The sequence below is a fragment of the Miscanthus floridulus genome, chromosome 5 (assembly GCF_019320115.1).
Source record: "Miscanthus floridulus cultivar M001 chromosome 5, ASM1932011v1, whole genome shotgun sequence".
NCBI classification, from domain to species: domain Eukaryota; kingdom Viridiplantae; phylum Streptophyta; class Magnoliopsida; order Poales; family Poaceae; genus Miscanthus; species Miscanthus floridulus.
Window position 1 is genome coordinate 139,456,563 of NC_089584.1, and position 21,029 is coordinate 139,477,591.

Genomic DNA, 21,029 nt, shown 5'->3' on the forward strand with positions numbered 1-21,029 from the left:
GTTTCATTCGAGAGAGAAAAAAGTCTGCACAAAGTACATCAACTTCTACAATATAAACCAAAAGGCACATCAACTTCTTTTTTTAGAGAGAGATGGAGCCATACATTTCAGCAACTTATATTACACAATTGTCTCTGGACGAAGCTTAAATAAACTAGAGGGGTCAAGATTAACACTCATACTACATAAAATTCCACATATACTTCTGCTTCTCATTCAATTCACAAAGAATGCCTAGAATTTAGTGGCTAATAGCATGGCAATTGGCATACCTAAAACCCAAGTGCGTCCTTTAGATGAAGGAAGCTTTATTCCTAAATGAAATAATATTATGACCCCTACACATTATTAGAGATTAGATAGAAATTAGCTACTTCTAAGGCTATAGTGTACATGGGCGGAGGGATAGGGGGTGCAGGGGCCTCCCCCACCCACCCCAACCCCAGTCCCCACACACACCAAGGTTATAAGGTGTTTCATTGCATATACCCTAAATCACTATATGTTAGATAGAAATTAGCTAAGTTTATTAATATTAATAAAAAATAACTAAGTATATTAACATCACTTGTTGATATAGCAAAGGTGAAAGTCTCGATGATCGTATGACCCCAACGAAAATTGTTGGTTGCAAAGGACACTTAAGTTGTGTATGAACTAGAGCACAACATTTTTTCTAGAGTTTGCACCTAAAAACACAAGAGGGAGAACATCGAGTGGAGATCTCCCAAAAAGTCATTTAGTAAAAGGTTGCAAGGACATACTCAAGAACAAGCACAAGCAAAAGCAAAATACAATTTAACTCAAGGTTCGTGCACCATGCATAGCCCCTATGTCCTAGAAGTTGAGGAAGCCACGATACTTAGGTTTCTTACAGTCTTATCTTCTTCTTGAGCTATTCACAAAAATCAAGCTTGAGGATTCTTATTAAGTGAAATCAGACGATACAAACTTTTAGGAACATTCCGTAAGTTGGCTGCTTCAATGGCTGATGCACAGTTGTATAGGATTCAACAAATCATTCAGCAATAAAACACAAATAGAAACGAAGATGAACGCCACCATATCTTAAAGGTTAGAAGTGAAGTTTTTGCCTTCAATCCTTGCCCTCACTCTGTCTCACAATCAATTCCCACCGGAGAGAAACTCTAGAGAGCAGAGAAGGAGGAGTAAATGCACAAAAGAGACTTTACCTTGAATTGGATCCGAGGTATATAAGAGAAAGATAGATGGGCAAGTGGGGTATGTATGCCACCCCTTAACATCTATTATAGTGCATTCTGTCACACACACTCCATCTAATAGCTAGATAGTATGTGAAATTTCATCTTGCCCACAAATTGAGGTCCTCTACTCGGACAGTCTAGGTTCCCAAAAAAATTCCAGCATGTAGATCACGAGATAGCCAAACCTCGAGCTGCTTACAACTAGTAAAAATGTGTGTGCTCTGAAGAACAAGTGTCTTGTATAGGTAGGTAATAATCTTTTGAGCCTTGAGACACATGAAAAGATGTCAACTTGAATCTTGATAGTACACTTGACTACTACTCGTTTTTTTCAAAATATATTGAACTAAACTCTACATGGTAAGCTTGATGTCGTCATTTCATTCAACAACTAATGGGAGTAGGGTAATCAATATATTTCAACCTACACTTTTCTTGACTTAAACCATTGATTCTTTAAATTCTCCTTGACATTATTTCAACAAAAACTCATAGTCCTAGATTCACTTTCAATTTCTACTTTTTTGTGATTGATGACAACATAATCAAAGGTCACAATAAAATGGGTAAGAAATTTAGCTTTTGCATCTAACGATATAGTTTGCTCCCCCACTAAAAGAGTTGGTTTCAATCAAACTACCTAACAAACTCCATCATTGCATATAGTTATAGAAAAGTGTAAGTTCCCCTAATCTCAATGCATCTGTGGGTGCAGCAAGTGTGAACTATGAAATATGTGACGTGAATGACATGATATATCACTTTAGTACATAACATTAACTCCTTGCATCAATTAAAGTCTCTCCCTATCATCACAACACACCACATGGTTCGCCAAAGTGAGTATAGTACATCATACCTTACATGTCCACAAGACCAATAAAAGATTTGAAAAGATAGATAGTGGTACTGCTAGAATAGCTGGCCGAACAAAACATGTGTGCAAAGCCAAATACTTTGCCTACCTTGAGACACAACAAACAACGAAAAATAAGATACCTCATGCCTGATGGAATCACATTGCTAGAAAGGAAACAACAATAGCTAAAGCTCCTAGTGTATCACTAGTTGCCATCATGCTCTCATCGTTGTTGTTACAATCCTACTCATGTCCCCCCATGTACTCTTCTTTTGTCTCCTCACTTTCCTTCTCAGCAACAACACCAGTGAACAACGTGTAGGCTTATGGATGATCCCACGGGTCCACAAAAGTTGGAGAAGGGGAACTACCATGGTTTTGTCCAATAGGAGATGTCAGGAGCTCAAGCTTGGCTTCAATGGCCTTTTGCCTTTCTTTAATTTTATTTAGCTTTTGTCGCATGAACTCATTATGCTTGTGCATGGCTTCGACATTGCAAGAGCACGCATTAAATATGGCCTTGAGAAAGGGAGAGATCATAAAAAATGAACCGCCACATTGATGGCAAGAAGTGGAGGAGGAAGACCTTAGAGGTGGCGAAGGATCCCTAGAAGTGGTAGCTGGTTGTGGAAGGTCCTTCATGAGTTGCAGCTTATAATGATTATGCTTGAATGGCTTGTAGAAAGTGCATGTCGAAGCATGCTCAATCATCCTCATGATATAGGGAGCATAACCACAACTTTTGGTTGGTGTATATGAGCAAATTCAAATCTCTTGCCAAATGAAATCCACCACACTAAAACCTTTCTTATTCCTATTTGACATCCACACAAGCAAATTCCTTGACATATCACGAATTAAGGAAGAATCTCCAAATTTAGGATCCACTGCCATGTGAAAAAGTGAGTTGAGGTACTTGTAATATGGAATCAACCCATGTGTAGTCCCAACCTCAAGATTACCATACTGCTCATCATACATAAAACAATCTCCTCATCCCCCGTCACATCACAAGAGTGCAACCTTGTCTTCTGAAGATCTTGAAGATCAAATCCAAAGAGCAAAGCAAATGATGTCCTTGAGCAAGAGAGATGACGACCTTTTGTCATCCAATAGAAGATGGATTCTTTCCCTTCATGATCCTCATTGTAACACCCTAGTGTTACATTGTAATGTTTTGCTGAAACATTTCGTAAGCATCTGATTTATGTGCATTTGTGTATGATAGGCTTTATAATCAATGTTCGGCATTAAAACATTTTTACGAAATGGGAAAGCAAATGTTAGGTTTCGTGTCACATAACGTGTTATTATCTTAAATCGAATTCTGGTTAAAACAAAATGTTATAAAATGTTTTGTGAACGGCGATAAAAATGTGCGGTCGAAGAAATGGATGGCTAGCGAGTACGTCCCGAGGGTCAGGTTTGGGATTCGACGCGAAACCTTTCAAATCGACGTCCTCCGCGTAAGTCTTTGAAGTGGTCAACGAAGCCATCTTTGGCATTAGTTGTAGAACAATTGGCTTAAGAAGTAGCGCAATGTCGCGACTGAGGGTGATGGCTCGGTGTACTCCTTTTCGCATTGAGCAATTGGCTTAGCGTTTGGAGCGCGGCGTACACGTTTCCTAGCTGCTTTAAATATTGTGCACGCCACCTGGCTGATCACTGGGCGCGGTCACCATTCCCCCTAGCTTGCCAGCGCGCTTTGCCACGTGGGCCACACCTGCTGCCACCTGGCTGAGCCCACCACCGCGCCCGGCTACGCTCACAACGCCGTTCACACGCATGACCCGCGCGTCCTGGCCACCTGCTCGATGCTACCCACCTGCGCGCTCTGCCCCGCTACTGCTCGCCTCGCCAGCCGACGCGTTGCGCCCTGACTACCGGCCGGCCGTGCTCTGCTAGCACCTTGCCCTGCCCCGCTGTGGCCATGGTCGCACTAGGTCCCGCGTCCGCGTCGCCAGCGGCTACGCTCGGCACCGCTCCATTGACTCCCTTGGCTGCTTGCGCGTTAGAAGACTGCCTACTTCACAGTCACCTCAGCGTCGCGTCCGCCGTGTCGTTGCCTAGCGCTGTCTGCAGACGAGCCATACCGAGTCTCATCGTTTGCTGCAGCGGCCGTGCGGACGACTGTCTGGAGCACGCCCTGAGGTTCCCCATGGCCAGGCACGGCGATACCTTGCGTTGACATCCGTAGACGAGCCATGCCGTGCCGTGAGCTCCCCTGTCTCCGCTGTCGCCGTGACTGGCGGGGCCAGCTTTCTAATTCGCCGTGGTAAATGAACCATGCCTCAATTTATGAGATGGACTTCAATAATGTACTTTTCAAGAAACTCTAATGTATGAGATGGACTTGTGTTGTAACTCGTTTTCATTATTTGATCCTTGGGAAAAATGTGGATCTTTCGGGTTCTCCCTCGGGGTGTGCCCGACGGATACCGCTCGTGGTAGTTGCTTTCAGGGTGCTTAGTGTCTGGTGGAAGACGAGCACCTCCGTAAGTACGCTATTCCGGGTGGTTCTACCACACTCATCAACATAGAGAGTGGCATAAAATTGAGCCACAACCTCCTCATTCCAATCACCATGGTACTCCATGATGGAGTATAGATTCCTTCTCTGGCACATGGTGATAATATGGTAAAAACATTGTCCCTCTTATCACGCATATGCTGCCAATGAACCCATTTCATTAGAACAATAGGACAACTCTTGGCTTTGATCACAGAGATATATTAGTCACATTGAAAGAGATTCCAAAACTGATGATCCATAACCACATCTTGCTTTTTGTTGATGTAGGGATTTTCATACCGGTTGTCCCTAGCCATGGTACTCTTAGTCCTCGATGCATAATCCACCAGACTTATCCTAGAGTCATGGCCTCCAAATGCCCACTTAGGGGTTATGATATAGGGAAAGGTAACCTCGATTGCTTCATCCTCTCCTGCCATGTCCTCATCACCTTCATCGGCCTCTTGTGTCTACGACGTGCTGGCTACCCTACGACACGCTTGCCAATCCTCTTGGGAAAGGTGCTAGCCCATGAAATCCCATGCACATGGGTGGACTCATGGGGAGCACCATGGTTGCAAGAGTGAGAGATCGGGCCCTTGGTGACGGCACAACGAGAATGCTTACGAGATTCCACATCCCACTCCTTATTTTCTTCTTAATTGAAAGACTTCGACTGGATCTCTGGTGTTGCAGCTTGCTTGTCCCTCTCATCATGCCCCATCTGACAAACAAAAAATAGCATAGAAGCACACTATATTAGGGTATAATACAAGGTTGGATAAAAGAAAGTGAGATGAAACTTTGACCCAACTGGATCTCAATCAATAACACACTATATCTCCACAACTATCCAACCAAACTTAAATATACTCTATAAACAGCTTCTAGGGCCCATACAAACATGATTCACCGTTGGAAAATTGCTATAAACCTTGTAGATCTAGATATCAAAAAGATATATTTGAAACATACCTTGAAGGGTTGAACCAAACTTCCCACACACTCTGAACAAAGTGGAGTGGCACGATAGGTCCAAGGCAGAGGAAGCACACTTGCATGGAGGGGAACTTGATTTTGCTAGGGGAATCACAAGATTGTCAGAGGGGGAAGGGAGAAGGTGAAGAGCGGCAGTGGAAAAATGTGAAGGGGTAAAAGATAAGGAGATGAAGGGGTATTTTAAGACGGATGAGAAGCTATAGGTACTCGACGTATCCATCCTAGAGTTAGAAAAGATTCATTTTCAATAATACAAAAGTACTAATTAAGAGATGGGCTACAATGTACACCAACATAAGAAAATATCCAATCATTTCCTAGCAATACAACTGCTATGTTTTTATATGTTCTTATTGATTTGGTAGGCAAATAAATGTGTAGAGCAATATACCAGTATGATTTTCACATGAGAAGGCAATGTTGGATTTGATGACAAAAGAAAAAGAATAATTCGACAACTCAAAAGGAAATTGGAGAGAATACAAAAATACGTCCTAGTCACTTTGTGTTCAAATAAGTTTTAGCCACATTGGTTGTTTATAGAAATTTTATGTTATAGTCACTCTAGTTTGTATAGAAAGTTGGACACAAGAGTTAATAAAAACATACAATGCAATAGTGCTATTTCTAGCATATCGATTGCATATATCTATAAATGTATTGCATTTTTTACATTGGCATTATCCCCAATAGGTAACTTGCCACTAACATCCATACTATAACAATATTTAAATTTCTTACATTACAAAGATATTTTTCACCAAAAGAAAATGATAATGTCTAGCTTGTAGTCTTGTGAGACCACACCAATTGCATTTGTCGTGTGGCCGCCTCGTGTATCGGAGGGAACGAGGCCTACGACGGTTTGGTCAGAAGACAGCAGGGAGCGGTCTGGGAGAGGTCATCTCGAAGACCCACTTGTGCGTGAGGAAAGGCCGGGGACTATCCACAGTGTTACCCCACTAGGATCTTGGCTCCAACGAGGACTAGCTAGGGGGAAGCTTGCATGCTTCTCGATACCTCGGTAAAAATATTAGAACCGTTCATGGGAGTTTGCATCTCTATCACTATTAAGCTTCCACATTTTACTACTAGAAGTATCCACTTCTATGGTGATCAACTTTCATCACTAAAGGAGCCAAATTCATCATAATTTTAGTTTTATGACGAATTTATGACGAAAAATGGTTTGTCATAGAAGTCGCGTCATTCTTGCAATTCTATGACGATTCTAGAAAATCATCATAGAATTGGATAGATCTATGACAAAAACTGATCGTCATAAAACTGCTTTGGCATGCCTGGCAGGGGGCAACCACGCTGGCGGGTGCTTCTATTGGAGATACTTTCCACATGTACATGCTATAGCTGGTTGCATTAGAGATGGTTCGGGTACGTGTCACCTTCTTATTGCACAACATGGCCATCTCTGGTTCTTGCATGGTTCATGTTCTTACTGGACCACGTGTTGGGACCCTGTTGTTCCACATGTCAGTTTTCTATTGGCACATGTGTTGTGTTGCGGTTGGGTCACGTGTCACTTTTTCATTGGACCAAGTGTCATATTTTTATTGGTCCATGTGGCGTGACCACAATACCCTACATGTCTTTCTTTTACTCGACCATGTGTCTCGATGCTGTATGTCCGTGTGTTAGTATTTTATTAGGCCACGTGTCGCGCCCTGAGCTACCCATGTTTCTTTTTCTGATTTGACCACAGGTAGGATGGATTTGTACCACGTATTATGTTTGTATTGGCCCATGTGCCCTGTCGTGGCTGTTACTCGTGTCATTCACTGGTTCGTCCATGTGTCAGATTCTTATTTAACAACGTGCATGTGCTAGATCTACCACGTGCACACCAATCACTATATTAGAGAAAATAATTTTAGATCTACACTGCTGCATAAAATGACTACATGCATAATTATATTGAACCTGAATCAAATAACAAGAGTTTAGCTCAGCAGCAAACCACTGACAGAGTTCACATATCAAGCCGCTAAACTTTCACATCAAAATAGCAAACAAACCACATGTTCACTATATCAACAAGACTGAGAGTTACCAGCGCTTAAGAGCATGATATGCTCACGTAGCTTATCATACGCCTCCTATTGCTATTTCTTGAACTTCTCCAACTCTCTATCAATGTTTTCTACCTTTCTCTTCAGTTGATCTACTTGTTCGGCGAGGACAGCTGAACTTTGTTGATGAGTAGCAAGTCGTTCCCAAAGTCTAGAGGAGCTTGTCCTGATACCAGCATTCTTCAAAGAAAAGGTGTTGCAGCTGGCTTGGGAGAGGATCTTGGAAACAACATCAGCAACAGGTTCTGCTCGTATAGTTGATAGAATTGGAACCTAGGTTGCATAACTCTTTTATAGTAGAGATAGCAATACACCTAGCAAAACTTTAGTTGCACATTTAGATAGATTATTTCTTGTATAAGTTTTGACTAGGAGAAAAATAGAGGCCATAATTAGAACTAGTGTTTAATTAACCCCCTCTTAGACGTCACCACGTCACGATCCCTACACCTCATGTTCCCATCCTCGTTGTCGTCCTCCTTCTCCTCATCATCACTGCCGTCGTCCTTCGTGGCACCGTAGGCATCATCAAAAAACCGCTCCTCCTTGAAGTCCTAGGGAGGACTTCGATCAGGAGAGTTGTAGTCACTGGAGCCCTTGTCGCTAGAGGGTCAGCCTTACTAAAACTCATCCTCGTCAGTAGAGGAGTCATTGTCGCGAAGTTTGAAGAAGTCGACCGATTGTGGATGTTGGAAGAAGGGGATGAAGAAAGAAGAGGGGTGGTATCAGAGGGCAAGTGGCGTGAAGAATATGCAGAGGTTTCTACCTACAAAAATAATGGTGATGAAAGGGCATTGGTAGTTGTGACAGTACTGAACAACCACAAAGACTGCTCACCGCCGGTCCACCACTGGCCGTTTAGGACCGGTGGCCATAATGGCTATCACAGGTAGCTCTACGTAAAATCCGGTAGAGATACAAACACTAAAGACCACCACTAGATCCATGGTTACCGGGCGATGATAGAACTTTTCACCGGTGGTTTAATTGGTATCCATGCCTCGTCGTCCATCCAACCGACGGTGAAACAATTTCACCACCGGTGATTACATAACTAGCGGTGATAATGGTGTTGCGATAGCTCATTCTGTAGTAGTGTTCGCTTTACTCCTCTCATCGTCTCCAATGTTGAGCACTTGATCAAATTGTGGGCAACACCATCTCTACCATGGATGTTACCTTGCTCAACTCTTGGTGTGGACTTCACCTAGCTTAATCAACACTTAGCAAAAGGTTAGTCCATAAGTTATCTCAATTACCAAAAACCAAATATGGAGCTTTCACCAAGACTCTTTCGTAATGCTTGGAAACAATCCTAACCAAGAACTCTCAGTCAAATCTTCAGCGAGCCTGACAAAGAGCCTCGGCCAAGTCAACAGGGCAGATGGTTTTACCACGTGTCCGGTCTTACCACTAGCCTCTATATAGCCCTCTAGTGCTTGTTAGCTTGGCTGACCAACCCATACCTATATAGCCCAACATGCCTCGTAGTCAGCTCTGCCTATAATAGTATCTCATGGTGTAATACCAGTGACATAGTATGTTGATGTATTTTTACATATGCAGCCTGTTCGTTTGGTTGTATTTGGCTTATAAATCGTGGCTTATCAGCCAACGGACAATATTTTTCTCTCACACTAAACCAGCCAACAGTACTTTCAGTCATGACTTATCAGCCAAACAAGCCCAAACGAACAGGACGATGAATTTAGTGGTGCCGAATTTGTGTGATTAACAAATGTTAAAAAGTTTAAATCTGATATTTAGAACATAGGAATTTCGCAGAAAATATAGAGAAATTTCAAAGAAATCACTTAATTTTCTTACAGGAAAAACACAGAAAAAAATTGTGCACTTCAAAGGCGGCCTTAAGGTTGCGTGCACCTTATATTTGGAAAATTGAAAGAAAGAAGTACAATGCCATAAATCTTGTGTAAGAAAAATTACAGAGGAAGAGGATAGAGCCACGTGGTACGGAGCTACGCCGATGGATTGGACCTATACTTGGCCATCGGGCCGACCCGGCTCGGCACGGCACGGGCACGGGCCAGGCACGGCCCGGAGGATGTTGGGCCGGCACGGCACGCCGTGCCTCCCGTGCCGTGCCGCTGCGGGCCTCGTGCCTGGCCAGCAGCCCAGAACACGGCCTGTGGGCCTAAATCCGTGCCGTGCCGGCCTGCTAGGCATGGCCAAATCACCAGGCCGTGCCAGCCCGAGGCCCGTATGGTTCAAAACACATCAAAAATTTCATCTCAACAAGAAGTATTCAAATTTGAAGTATTTTTTTCCCAGAAGAGCTTCAAACAAAAACCAAAACCATACACAGACTGACAGACACAGAGAACAACTGAACAAGAGGAAATTAAAAGGATAACTGAGCTGTGTGCAATGCTGCCTCATTAAAAACCTTTCTGGGTAAAACTCACCCTTGTGAGAAACCCCAGAAAGGGAAAAAGAGTGCAGCACAGCTCTTATAAGTCTTAAACATGTTCAAAGGTTTACATGATACATCAGACATCACAGATACATATCAAAAACAAGTCTCACTGTCTCAATCTCAACTCTCAACTCAAGAACCACCAGAAGCCACAGATGCAGATGTGCTAGCAGAAGGAGCCCCAGAACCAGAAGTAGATGCATCTTCATCAAGATAGAGATGCTCGAAGGAGTCTACCAGTTCTTGGTTGTCAACATCATGCTGCAGTCTTCTTTCACCCAACTCCCAATCTTTTATGCAAGCAAGCATCTCCACATGTTCAGGCAATAGTCGACGGCGCCGCTCCTCAAGTATTCTTCCTGTCAAGCTGAAACAAGATTCTGAAGACACTGTTGAAACTGGAACTGACATAATGTCTCTAGCCATGATAGAAAGCACTGGATATGTTAGCTTATGGTCACGCCACCAGAGAAGTAGATCAAAGTCATCCTCATATGCAGTGACATTGTCACTGTCCAGATAAGCAGATAGCTCACAAGCAGCAGCAGAAGTAGATAAAGAAGGACTGGGAGCAGAGGCAGGGGAAGGTCCAACAACACCAGATGCTCCAGGGCCTCCAAAAATTCTTCCCCATGCCTGCTTCCTCTTACCTGTGATGTTTGCAGGATGTGCAGCCCTCCTTTGAGACCTAGCTGCACCAAACTTTTCTTCATACTTGTTAAACAACTTGAAAATTTCAATTTTCACAATACCATAATAAGAACTGTAGTCAAAACTAGTTTTTTGTTGCATTATGGTAAGAACATTAAATAAACCTCTCAATTTACCTCTAGGATCAAGAATGAATGCAAATGAATACAGTAGAGGTATGTCCTTCCAGTATTTTAGGTATTTAAGCTTCATAGGATAGACAATAGAAAACAGATTCTGATCATTTGAACTTTCATGCAAATGAGTTATAATATCTAGCAGATGGTGCAGAATAAGTGGACTAGTTGGATAGTAAACACCAGAAAGAGTGACTGTGGAGTCATAAAAAACTTCTAGGAATTCAAGTATTTTATCAGCAATATACCAGTGACTTGCAGTTAACAACGTTGAGCCATAGTTGGAATTAATGAAGACAGAAAAAACATCCTTATATGGAAGCAGGTGTTTAAGCATAAGATATGTAGCATTCCATCTAACATCCATATCCAAACCAAATTTTCTAGGTCTAACACCCTTAGCCATGCAAAAGTTCTTGAACAAAGCAATCCTTTGATTAGATGAATTCAAAAGTTAATAGCAGTTCTGAAATCCTCAGTGTAAGGTTTGAACCTTTTTAAGCCAGATTTTACTATCAGATTAATAATATGGCAAGCACAACGTTGATGCACAAGATGATACTTAACCTTATTAGGATCTAAAGGTGTAGGTGCAGGTTCAGAACCCAGATAACCAGCAAACATAGGTGTCAATATTTCCATAGCCTTAGCATTGGAAGAAGCATTGTCAAGAGTAACAGAGAACACTTTGTCAAGCAAACCAAATTCTTCAATCATACAAGCAACTTTTTCTGCAATATTCTCACCAGTATGTTTTACCTCAATCAAGCGGAGACCAATTACCTTTTTCTGCAACTCCCAGTCAGCAGACACATAGTGAGCAACAACACTGATATAGTCTTCCTTTGCATTACTAGACCAAATGTCTGATGTCAGACCAACAGAAGAAGCACCAGACAACACACAGTTCTTAATTATATTACGTCGTTCATTAAAAAGTTTGCCAAGATCTCTAGTGGTGGTCTGTCTAGAGACCTTAACAAACCTAGGATTATGAGCTCTAACAATGTATTCTTCCCAAGCATCAGTCTCACCAATTTCTAAAGGCAGATCAAGCTTAGCAATCAAACGACATAATTCAGATCTAGCAACTTCAGGTTTATAATCCCAATTATAAACAGAACCATCAGGATTGTATGAAAGCCTAGATTGAACCCTAGCACGTTGATCAGTTTTAATCCTACATGATTTTTGGTGCCTTTTTAAGTGACCAGTGCCAGCAGCAGATCTAGCAGACAAGGTAGATTTGCACATCTTACAAACAGCCTTGGTGCAAATTCTAGAACCATTAATAACCTCATAGATCTCCTCAAAATCAGCCCACACAGGCGATTTGCGCTTACTAGTGTTACCTGTTCCAGCAACTGAAGGAGCAGAGCCGTTGGAGTTCGCAGTCGCCGTCGCCCCTTCGCCACCGTCCGCGTCCACATCGATCGGAGCAGCAGAGCCGTCCCCAAGATCGATACCAAACAACGCAGCAGCGTCGGCTCGAGTGTCGTCGTCGTTCTCGCCCTCTGGGGCCAGGCCAACCGGCAGGAGGCCATCCTCGTCGGCCATGGCCGCCTCTCCAGCCCCGTTCCTCGACGGTGCGGGTGGCCGCCTTGCACGCTCTAAGCCGCAGCTAGAAGACGATGCATCGGCTACCGACCTGCGAAACAATGGAAGAAGACATCAGAAGCATACATTGAAAGAGAAGACGAAACAATAGAAAAAGACTTTATTAGAACATGGTTAGGGTTAGGGTTAGGGTTAGGGTTAGGGTTAGGGTTAGGGTTTCACCTGCGCAGCCGGAGCCCGGTGCCGGAGAAGACGACGAGAGAGAAGACGACACTCAGTCAGCAACGACGGCGGACGGCGGAGGAGGGACAAACAGAGACAACCAACTCACATAATCAACGAGATCTAGAGGGGAGATAGAGAGAGGGAGAAGGGAGAGGCGGAGAGGGAACAGGGAGGGGATCAGGTAGGAGAAGTAGGGAGCTGCTCGCCGGCGACAGGCGGACCGTCGAGGTCACCTCACCGGAGTCGGGGATGACGGAGACCGTGAGAGCCGAGAGCGAGGCGAGGCCATGAAATGAGCAAGGGTTCGGGGGTGTGAGAGCCGCCGCGGCCGCGGCGTGCGCTTATATATGAGGAGGGGGGGAGGCGTCGAGGTCACCTCACCGGAGTCGGGGAGGATGGAGGCGAGACTGCGAGTGCAAGAGCCGAGAGCGAGGCGAGGCGAGAGAGACGAGAGCGAGCCAGCGAGGCGAGAGAGACGAGAAATGAGCTAGGGTTCAGGGTGTGAGAGGCGGCCGCGGCGTGCGGCTTATATATGAGGAGCGGGGGGAGGCGGGGACGGACGCTGGGCCGAGCAGCGAGCTGGGCCGCGGAGAGGCCGGGAGCGGGAGGGGAGGAGGCCAAGGCCAGCTGGTCAGGAGGGGGGTGGCCGGGCCGCTGCCGGGCCGGCTGTCTCAGGCCGGGCCGGGCCGTGCTGGCCCACGGGCCTGAGCAGCGGCCCAGGCATGGCCTGCTCTCTCGGGCCGGGCCAGCCCGGGCCCGCATGTCATCGGGCCGTGCCGTGCTCGTGTCGGGCTAAAAAAACAGGCTTCGTGCCGTGCCGTCGTGCCTCGTGCTGCATGGCCAAGTATAATTGGACCCATGAGCAGCAACGAAACTGGCGACACCTGCGTGCTTACCACCAGGCACCAGCGACCGACCGCAACGACGCAACAGCAGGCAGGAACTCAAACCGGTCGGACTCCACGCCAACGCACCGAAAGAAGAAGAAGAAGATAGCAGCAGAGGAGGCGAGGCGAAGGCCCAAACGTTCGGGGGCGAGCGGGATTTGGAAGCTGCGCAACGCGCATCCCAGATCCCCCAATCCCGACGCCCACCCGACCCCGTCGCCAGATCTCGCGCCCCCTCCCCGGGGCTCGATCGGATCAGCGGCGGCCGGCGATTCGGGGACGGAGAGATCTCGCCGAGGCTTGGGCCGGGCCGGGCTGGTGGGAGCCGGGGAGCCATGGCGTCGGCGCAGGCGCCGTCCTCCGCCGCCGCGCCGTCGCGCAAGGACCATCTCGAGGCCGGGAAGAAGCGGGTAGGTCCGTTGTTGCCTGTTGCTTGCGAGAAATGTAGTCCTTGTGTACCCGCAATCGCTGATTGGGCAATATGTTAGGAACGGTGTAGACAAATTAGGGGCATCCTGTCGATTAGCGCGATGACTGGCGTGCCATTCAATCGGTTTTGCACAGGGTAGAGAAGCCAAATGCTATCAAACTTGTCTCAGGTCGTTGTGCGTGTGGTAGACAAGCCAAACGGTAACAATTTGTCTCGGTTGTTTTGCTTGCCGTACAGATTTCAAATGCATGAAATTTGCCACGTTACTTCAGGCCCAGTTTGCAACTTTTTGAAATTTAGCTGTTTAGATCTCGCTTGAACGCCGATATGGCAAACAAAAAAAAATCACTAGACATTAGCTCTGGAATAACAATGTTCTGTTTTCTCTGATCCAGCTCGAGCAGTTCCGCAAGAAGAAAGCGGCGAAGAAGGCCACTGCAGCTAGCGCAGAGCAGGCAAAAGCGCCAGCTCTTGATGTAGTGGAGAACCCTCCTCCAATTGCCAATACTGGTAGCGTGGGAGATGGGTCGGTGTCTGATGTAGAGCCAAACCAAGCGAGCACGTCTTTGGTGCCATCAGCTGTATATGAGAATGGCCCAGTGAGTGCTTCCAGAGGTGCAGAATTCCCGTCAAATGGTCCTGTCACTGTAAATACTTCTGTTGGTGTTAGTAATGTTAGACCCCAGCAAGATGCTGTTAGTGATGGAGGAAGTAAGTTCTATGGGAACTTAAGCTTCTCTGACCTTGTTAATGGTCATCATGAGAACTGGAGAGGTGACGAAGCCCGTAAAAGGAACGAGCACAGCCCTGACAAGGATGTGCAATCAACATCTAAATTAAGTGCTTTTGGGAACAACAGCAGTTTAACTTTACCTTCTTCTGACAACGTGACGAGTTGGGGAAGAAATTCTTTATCAAGTCAAGTACATGATACCGAGCAATCTAGTTCATATTCATCCAGCACCCTTTTTGGAAAGTCTGAAAATGCCTACACTCAGGATTACTCCACAAACAATGATATCTTTGGTCGGTTGAGAGGTAAATTTGAGGCCTTATATTCATATATGCTGAAACTACAATATACAATATTTAATAACTTGAGCCTGGAGCTCTTCTGCTCTTCATTTTTTTTCCTATGTAGCTACCTCCAAAGACTCTTCCCAAGTGGAGCAATCTGTGTATGCCAGCACTCAGGATTATGGCAATGCCTTCAATAGTTCAAGGATTGCTGATACTGTAGATCATGATACAAATGTTGGAATAACTCGGACATCTGCAGATTCCACACCTGTTAATTTTGAAAGACAGGATCCTTTTCTGTCATCTGGTTATCCAACTACATACACTCGATCAAGGCCATCGTTTCTTGATTCGATTGGAGTACAAAGACCCCCTCCAACAACTCAAGCCTCATATAGGGAGCCTGCAAAGGCTAATCAACTATCCAGCAATTCGTATTATCAGAGTTCATTTTTGCAGCAATCAAATCAACAATCCACTGGAAGTAATGCTACAGATATTTCTTTTGCATCAGAAAGTCAGAAATATAGTCATGAAAAGGGGTCATATGGCAGTTCCAACCCTCCTGATTTCTCACTTCCCAAAGAAGAAAGAAGTATACAGCATGGTAATCAAACATTCCAAGACTTCACAACTCATGGGAAAGATGATGATTTTGCAGCATTAGAGCAGGTGATGAACGTTTAAACTCCGCCGCCCCCCCCCCCCCCCCCCCCCCCCATTTGTTACATATATTTTCTTGAGAATATGATATTATTATACTGACTAGAGCTGTCATGGTATATAATAGTCATAATACAAAGAATCTAACTGTTTCTTTGTATTTTCTGATTTTAGATTTTATGCTACTAACATGAAGCGCTAACTGTTGGCCTAGTTGTTGTTTTATAGTAAACTAAAATCTCTGAAAAAGGAACATATCTCCAATATCTACTCTGTGGGTTCACTTAATGAGTGATACTGTACAACTTATAACTAGTCACTTCTTTCTGAGTTACTGTTATTATGTGCATCATAATTGTTTCCAGACTCGTAAATGGCACTATTATGTGTTCTTTGTTGTCAAGATCAATTAGTTAGCTTTACCTTGGATATGTATATTTTGACTTATCTAAACATTTATCTCTGAAGTCTTTATCATTAGGAAGTTAGTAACTTGTGCTGAAAAGATTACATATATAATTTTTTTGTTTAGGCCCATCGACATACTACTAATAGCTTCTCTGGTTTGGATGCCAGCTCATTGAAGATTTGACAAAAGAGAAGTTTTCCTTACAACGTACTGTTCAGAAATCTCAAGAGCTAGCAGAAACTTTGGCCACAGATAACTCTACATTAACTGATAAGTTCAACCAACAGGTCTGTGCAAATTTCCCTGATGGTTATCAGAATAGTTTTAAAATGGATTTGTATCATGAAATTTGTCACTGATGGCCCATAGATAGGATGATATAAATTCACAACATAAGGAATGTCTCCCCCCACCCCCATCTTACTTCTAGTAAAATGGACAAGGCTGTTTGCTTAACTTTGAAACTAGCATCTTCCATGATTGATTAAACAAAACAAAAAAAAATCTGGTTGTGCTGTAATTTATTAGATGCTAAACTCACCGGTATAGCTGTCAGAAAAAAGTGATTGCCTGCCCAGTTCCTCATTTTATTGTTGGATTCAACTTCTTGGGTAGTATATATTCGCAGAATCCTAGCAGTTAAACTTAGCAGTAATGACAGTGCTATAAGGGCAGCTAGAACTGAAGCCACAGGTGATAAGTTTGATCGTATTAAGCAACCCCAAGACTTAAACCAATCAGTTATCTCTAATGCTTGATCAGTACTCATCTATATGTTTATATATATTACATCTTGCTTTAATAAGGATGAAATAAATATTGATACATGTGCTTGTATCTGGTATTAACCAAAATTAGTATACTGTATGATCATTATTTCATAATTTTTAAATATCAGGCACATATAATCAGCCAATTGACATCTGACATGGAGAGATTGCAGGAAGAAATTCAAGCTCAACTGGTCAGACCTACCCTACCTTTTCTAGTACTTAAATTCGGGGAAAATGTATTCTCAATATTAGAACTAAGTAACTGCATTGCCTGTTATGTCAATATTGATATGGATTTGATATGGATTGCTTGGGGAAATCGGGGTAAAGCTCTGAGGACTAGGATAAAGTCTAGATCACTCTTGTTGGCACCATGCTTGATCTTGGTCATCAGGAGGTTCTAATAACTGTCTATCTCTTTGCTTAATCCCCCTAGCACTATATACTATTTTATAAGAAGAATGAGGTTAACATGGCTATTGGACTCAATCTAATCTAACTTTGCCTTCAAAGTCAACCACTCAAACAAAAGTAACACAAACTACTTGTACCTACCGTCTGTTCTGTGGTTTTCAATTATCAAACATCCAGAGATTTCTTGGATCGTTATCTTGTACATGGTATGCAAAATGTGTTTGTCTTTTGGTGGCTGACATGGTCATGAACTGGAGTATGCTGAAAAAATTGTACTCATTTAAATCCACAGCAACTGATTGCTATGAGCCGATAAAACAATTGTCACTATGTCAGCTGTGTTATGTTTGATTTTTCAGTGACCTCTCTGTTAGTTAGGCATAACGTTTGTGATTAGCACTATATATCAGTATTTGCTGTTTAATTTTTGTCATCTCTGTGGTACAACATCTGTCTTCATATACTGTTAGAATCCTTATATTAACCCTATTTATACAACAGCTGGCACTGGAGTCTGTCAGGACCGAGTATGCTAATGCACAACTAGAATGCAATGCTGCAGATGAGAGGGCAAAAGTGCTTGCAGCTGAAGTCATTCTACTAGAAGATAAGGTGCTTTATTATCTTCTTGCTTATTTTGTACCGTTATGAAGCTTCTTGAAAATGCCTGACAGCATGGCAGATTGTTTAGAGTATGTTATGTATGCAAAGTGTGTAAACCTTTGTCATATCGGAAGAAATCCGAATAACAAGGAGCAGCCTGTTCAGTGTTCACATGCAGTACAGGATCTAAACCTATAATTTGTAATCTTTGGGAAATGAATTGTATAGGTACGACCATATAGGCAGGGTTCATCATATCATTGTAATGCGCGGCTTGATACTAAATGTTTTGTTGCTGAAATCTTAAGGATGTTGAACTCTCTCTTTTCTACAGCAATATCGGGTGCATTGTGTTTTTTCGAGTTCTTCTTAATGCAATGATACACAGATTTTTGCGTATGCGAGAAAAAATTTATTGTTCCACATCCACTCTTTATGCTAGGCACGATCATGCTTATTTGCCTATTTGGTCTTAATTTCATTGGCTAGTTTGACTCTAGCATTTACCCTGCATTTTTTGTGAAACTTGAAAATTATGCAAACTTTAACATTTTCAGCCAAGCCCAACTTAAGCATTGGCTCGTGGAAGTTTGATTTTTATTTTAATCTTGTAGGCTTTGAGACTGAGGTCAAGTGAGCTAAAACTTGAAAAGGAAATCGAAGATTTACATTCTGAGATTTCTTCTTACAGGTGATTGTGTACTCATTTTACTAAGCCCCATGCTGCAATTGTATGACTGCCAAGATATTTGTGTTTAATGATATGTGAAATGGATCCTAACGAAGTATAACGATTGATTGAAATCCACATTTTTATCCACATTGGCATTTTTAGAGGTGCTATGCAAACAAACATGTCATATTCACCTTAAAAAATACATGCCAGAATACCGTAAAAAAAAAACATGCCAGAAACTACTGAACACATGAATTGAACTTCCAGGTATTGTAATGGATTTTTTTTTACTATTTTTTCCTATTAATCATCTGCAGGCGCAAAGTTTCTAGTCTAGAAAAGGAGCGCCAGCATCTCCAATCTACTGTTGAAGCTCTTCAAGAAGGTACATCTTCTCATTGTGATCTAACACATATAATGTTTGAGCTCTCTTCTTTCTCAGTTGATCTCTGAAATTTTCCTCTAGTCAATCCTAGAGTATTTGTTTACATCTTGCATACACATTGATGTGCGCTTGTTTTTGTCTCGTGCGCTGATATGCCTATTTTTCGTTTCTCTTCTCTCTGTTTGGACAGAAAAGAAGCTCCTATACTCTAAATTGAGGAACATTCCTGTGAATGAGAGGGCAACAACTACTGTAGAGAAACCTTCAGTTGATAAAAGGGATGCATCTACTGCAACAGAGGATTTAGGTGTGAATACTAAGATCTCTTTATTTCTTTATCTATATCAATGAATATCAACTATATTTATGGATGCTCTAATGGGTTTATTACTTTATTCAGATACTGGGGAGCTCAGCTCTTCAGAAACGCTGACCAGCACTGTTGACACATTGGAAGATGCTGGAACTTCTGTTAGGCGTTCCAACATTATGTCTGATTTTCCTTCCTTGGAAGAAGTCTCATCTAGCATTCCGGATGATCAGCTTAGAATGATCGACAACATCAGTTCTTTGATGTCAGAGGTAATCTCTTTTATTTTCATAAACGTGGATCTATCCTTATACCAACCAGAATTTCTCAAATAACCTACTTGATTTTTGGTGTAAAAGCTATTGTGGTTATGATATAGTTTTTTCGTATTTGCAGTTAGCAGTGGAGAGAGAAGAGCTGCTGCGAGCACTGAGAATTGAGTCATCCAACTGCTCCAAGCTGAAGGTATTGTCTGCCTCTTACTCTCTTATGCAGCATCTAGTAATGTAGGCGAGATGCCTGTTTCATGACATAGTTAAGCCCTGGGTCCTGCTGTATCAAGCTTCTATCTATTGGAAAACATGTTTGCTGACCAACATGTGAAGCAAGACTTGTGTTACCTCTGTAATTGTGCATCTATTAATGCTGTTTACTCTTATATCCTGCAGGAGTTGAATAAGGACCTAACACAAAAGCTGGAGATTCAGACACAGAGGCTTGAACTATTGACTTCTCAAAGGATGGCTAACGCGAATGCCCTGGCAAAACCAATTGACACCCGCTCCATCAATGATGCAGCAATTTATGCGGATGAAGGAGATGAGGTAAGTGTTCTTCACCAAGTAATTTGGTAGTTGATCCTAGCACATAATCCTTGATGGAAAATTCCGTGCTGTCACGTTGTGTCCCCAGAGTATGGTTCCAGTGTTCTTTTTTTGTAGCTTGAATAAGAGTTAGCTAAGAAGACTGAACTTTACATATGCACATTAAGTTCATATCACCCTGAAAACTATTCCCTCCATTTCAAATTATAAGTCGTACTGGTTTTTCTATGTATCTAGACATAGCGTAAATCTAGGTGCATAGCAAAAGTTATGTATCTAGAAAAGCCAGGACGACTTATAATTTGAAACAGAGGGGGTATCTTTGTAGACGTTTGACACTGGAATATGACTCAGGTTGTTGAACGGGTGCTTGGCTGGATAATGAAGCTCTTCCCAGGAGGGCCAAAGCGGCGAACCAGCAAACTTTTGTAATGAAAATAGAGCTCCTAGTATACCAGATGTTTCGTTGATTTAAGGCTTGTTTAGATGAAAGGGGTTGCTCTAGGAGCACCAAGTATTTAGTTCAAATTTGAACTAAATTTTAAGGAATCTGTTCCAAATTCCCAATATCGAAACATGCCTTTGTATAATTCTTTTGTTTGCCCGGTTTTGCTGATAGCATGGTGAGAAGCTGTATATTGAAGCCATTCAATGTAACCAATTCTTTTTTTTGACAGAAGATAATGTACTTCCCTGGAGTATGGGGCTGCAGCCTGTATTGGCAAAGGAAAAGAATAGTCGTAAAGAATAGACCCTTTTGTATCCATTGAACATTTTCTTGCATTATACGAGTTGAATACGCAGCCTGTAATTGTTTACCATTCATTTGGTTTGTCGTGTACTCGTTCACGTTAAGCTATCAAGGGCCAGCTCACATCTCGACGCTGGTAGGCAGGCAGTACAGTA

At 43.0% G+C, this 21,029-nt stretch overlaps 1 protein-coding gene and 1 pseudogene across 1 annotated transcript; one reads left to right on the plus strand and one right to left on the minus strand.

The window, feature by feature from the left end:
• Positions 1-10,024: 10,024 nt before the first annotated feature.
• LOC136453846 (zinc finger BED domain-containing protein RICESLEEPER 1-like) lies at positions 10,025-13,349 on the minus strand (annotated as a pseudogene).
• A 285-nt stretch (positions 13,350-13,634) lies between these two features.
• LOC136450964 (protein BLISTER-like) lies at positions 13,635-20,858 on the plus strand. Its single transcript, XM_066451668.1, has 13 exons — positions 13,635-14,026; positions 14,442-15,084; positions 15,188-15,738; positions 16,306-16,425; positions 17,037-17,102; positions 17,827-17,937; positions 18,543-18,619; positions 18,922-18,989; positions 19,180-19,296; positions 19,390-19,571; positions 19,696-19,764; positions 19,968-20,123; positions 20,478-20,858. The coding sequence occupies exons 1-13, from the start codon at positions 13,952-13,954 to the stop codon at positions 20,553-20,555; spliced, it is 2,313 nt and encodes a 770-aa protein (XP_066307765.1). The 5' UTR covers positions 13,635-13,951; the 3' UTR covers positions 20,556-20,858.
• Positions 20,859-21,029: the final 171 nt, after the last annotated feature.

Bases quoted from the DNA above. Each gene is read 5' to 3' on its own strand.
- LOC136450964 (XM_066451668.1), top strand. From the start codon at position 13,952: ATGGCGTCGGCGCAGGCGCCGTCCTCCGCCGCCGCGCCGTCGCGCAAG. The intron at 17,938-18,542 runs GTGCTTTATTAT...TTAATCTTGTAG, and splicing joins TCATTCTACTAGAAGATAAG to GCTTTGAGACTGAGGTCAAG. The intron at 20,124-20,477 runs GTAAGTGTTCTT...AATATGACTCAG, and splicing joins ATGCGGATGAAGGAGATGAG to GTTGTTGAACGGGTGCTTGG.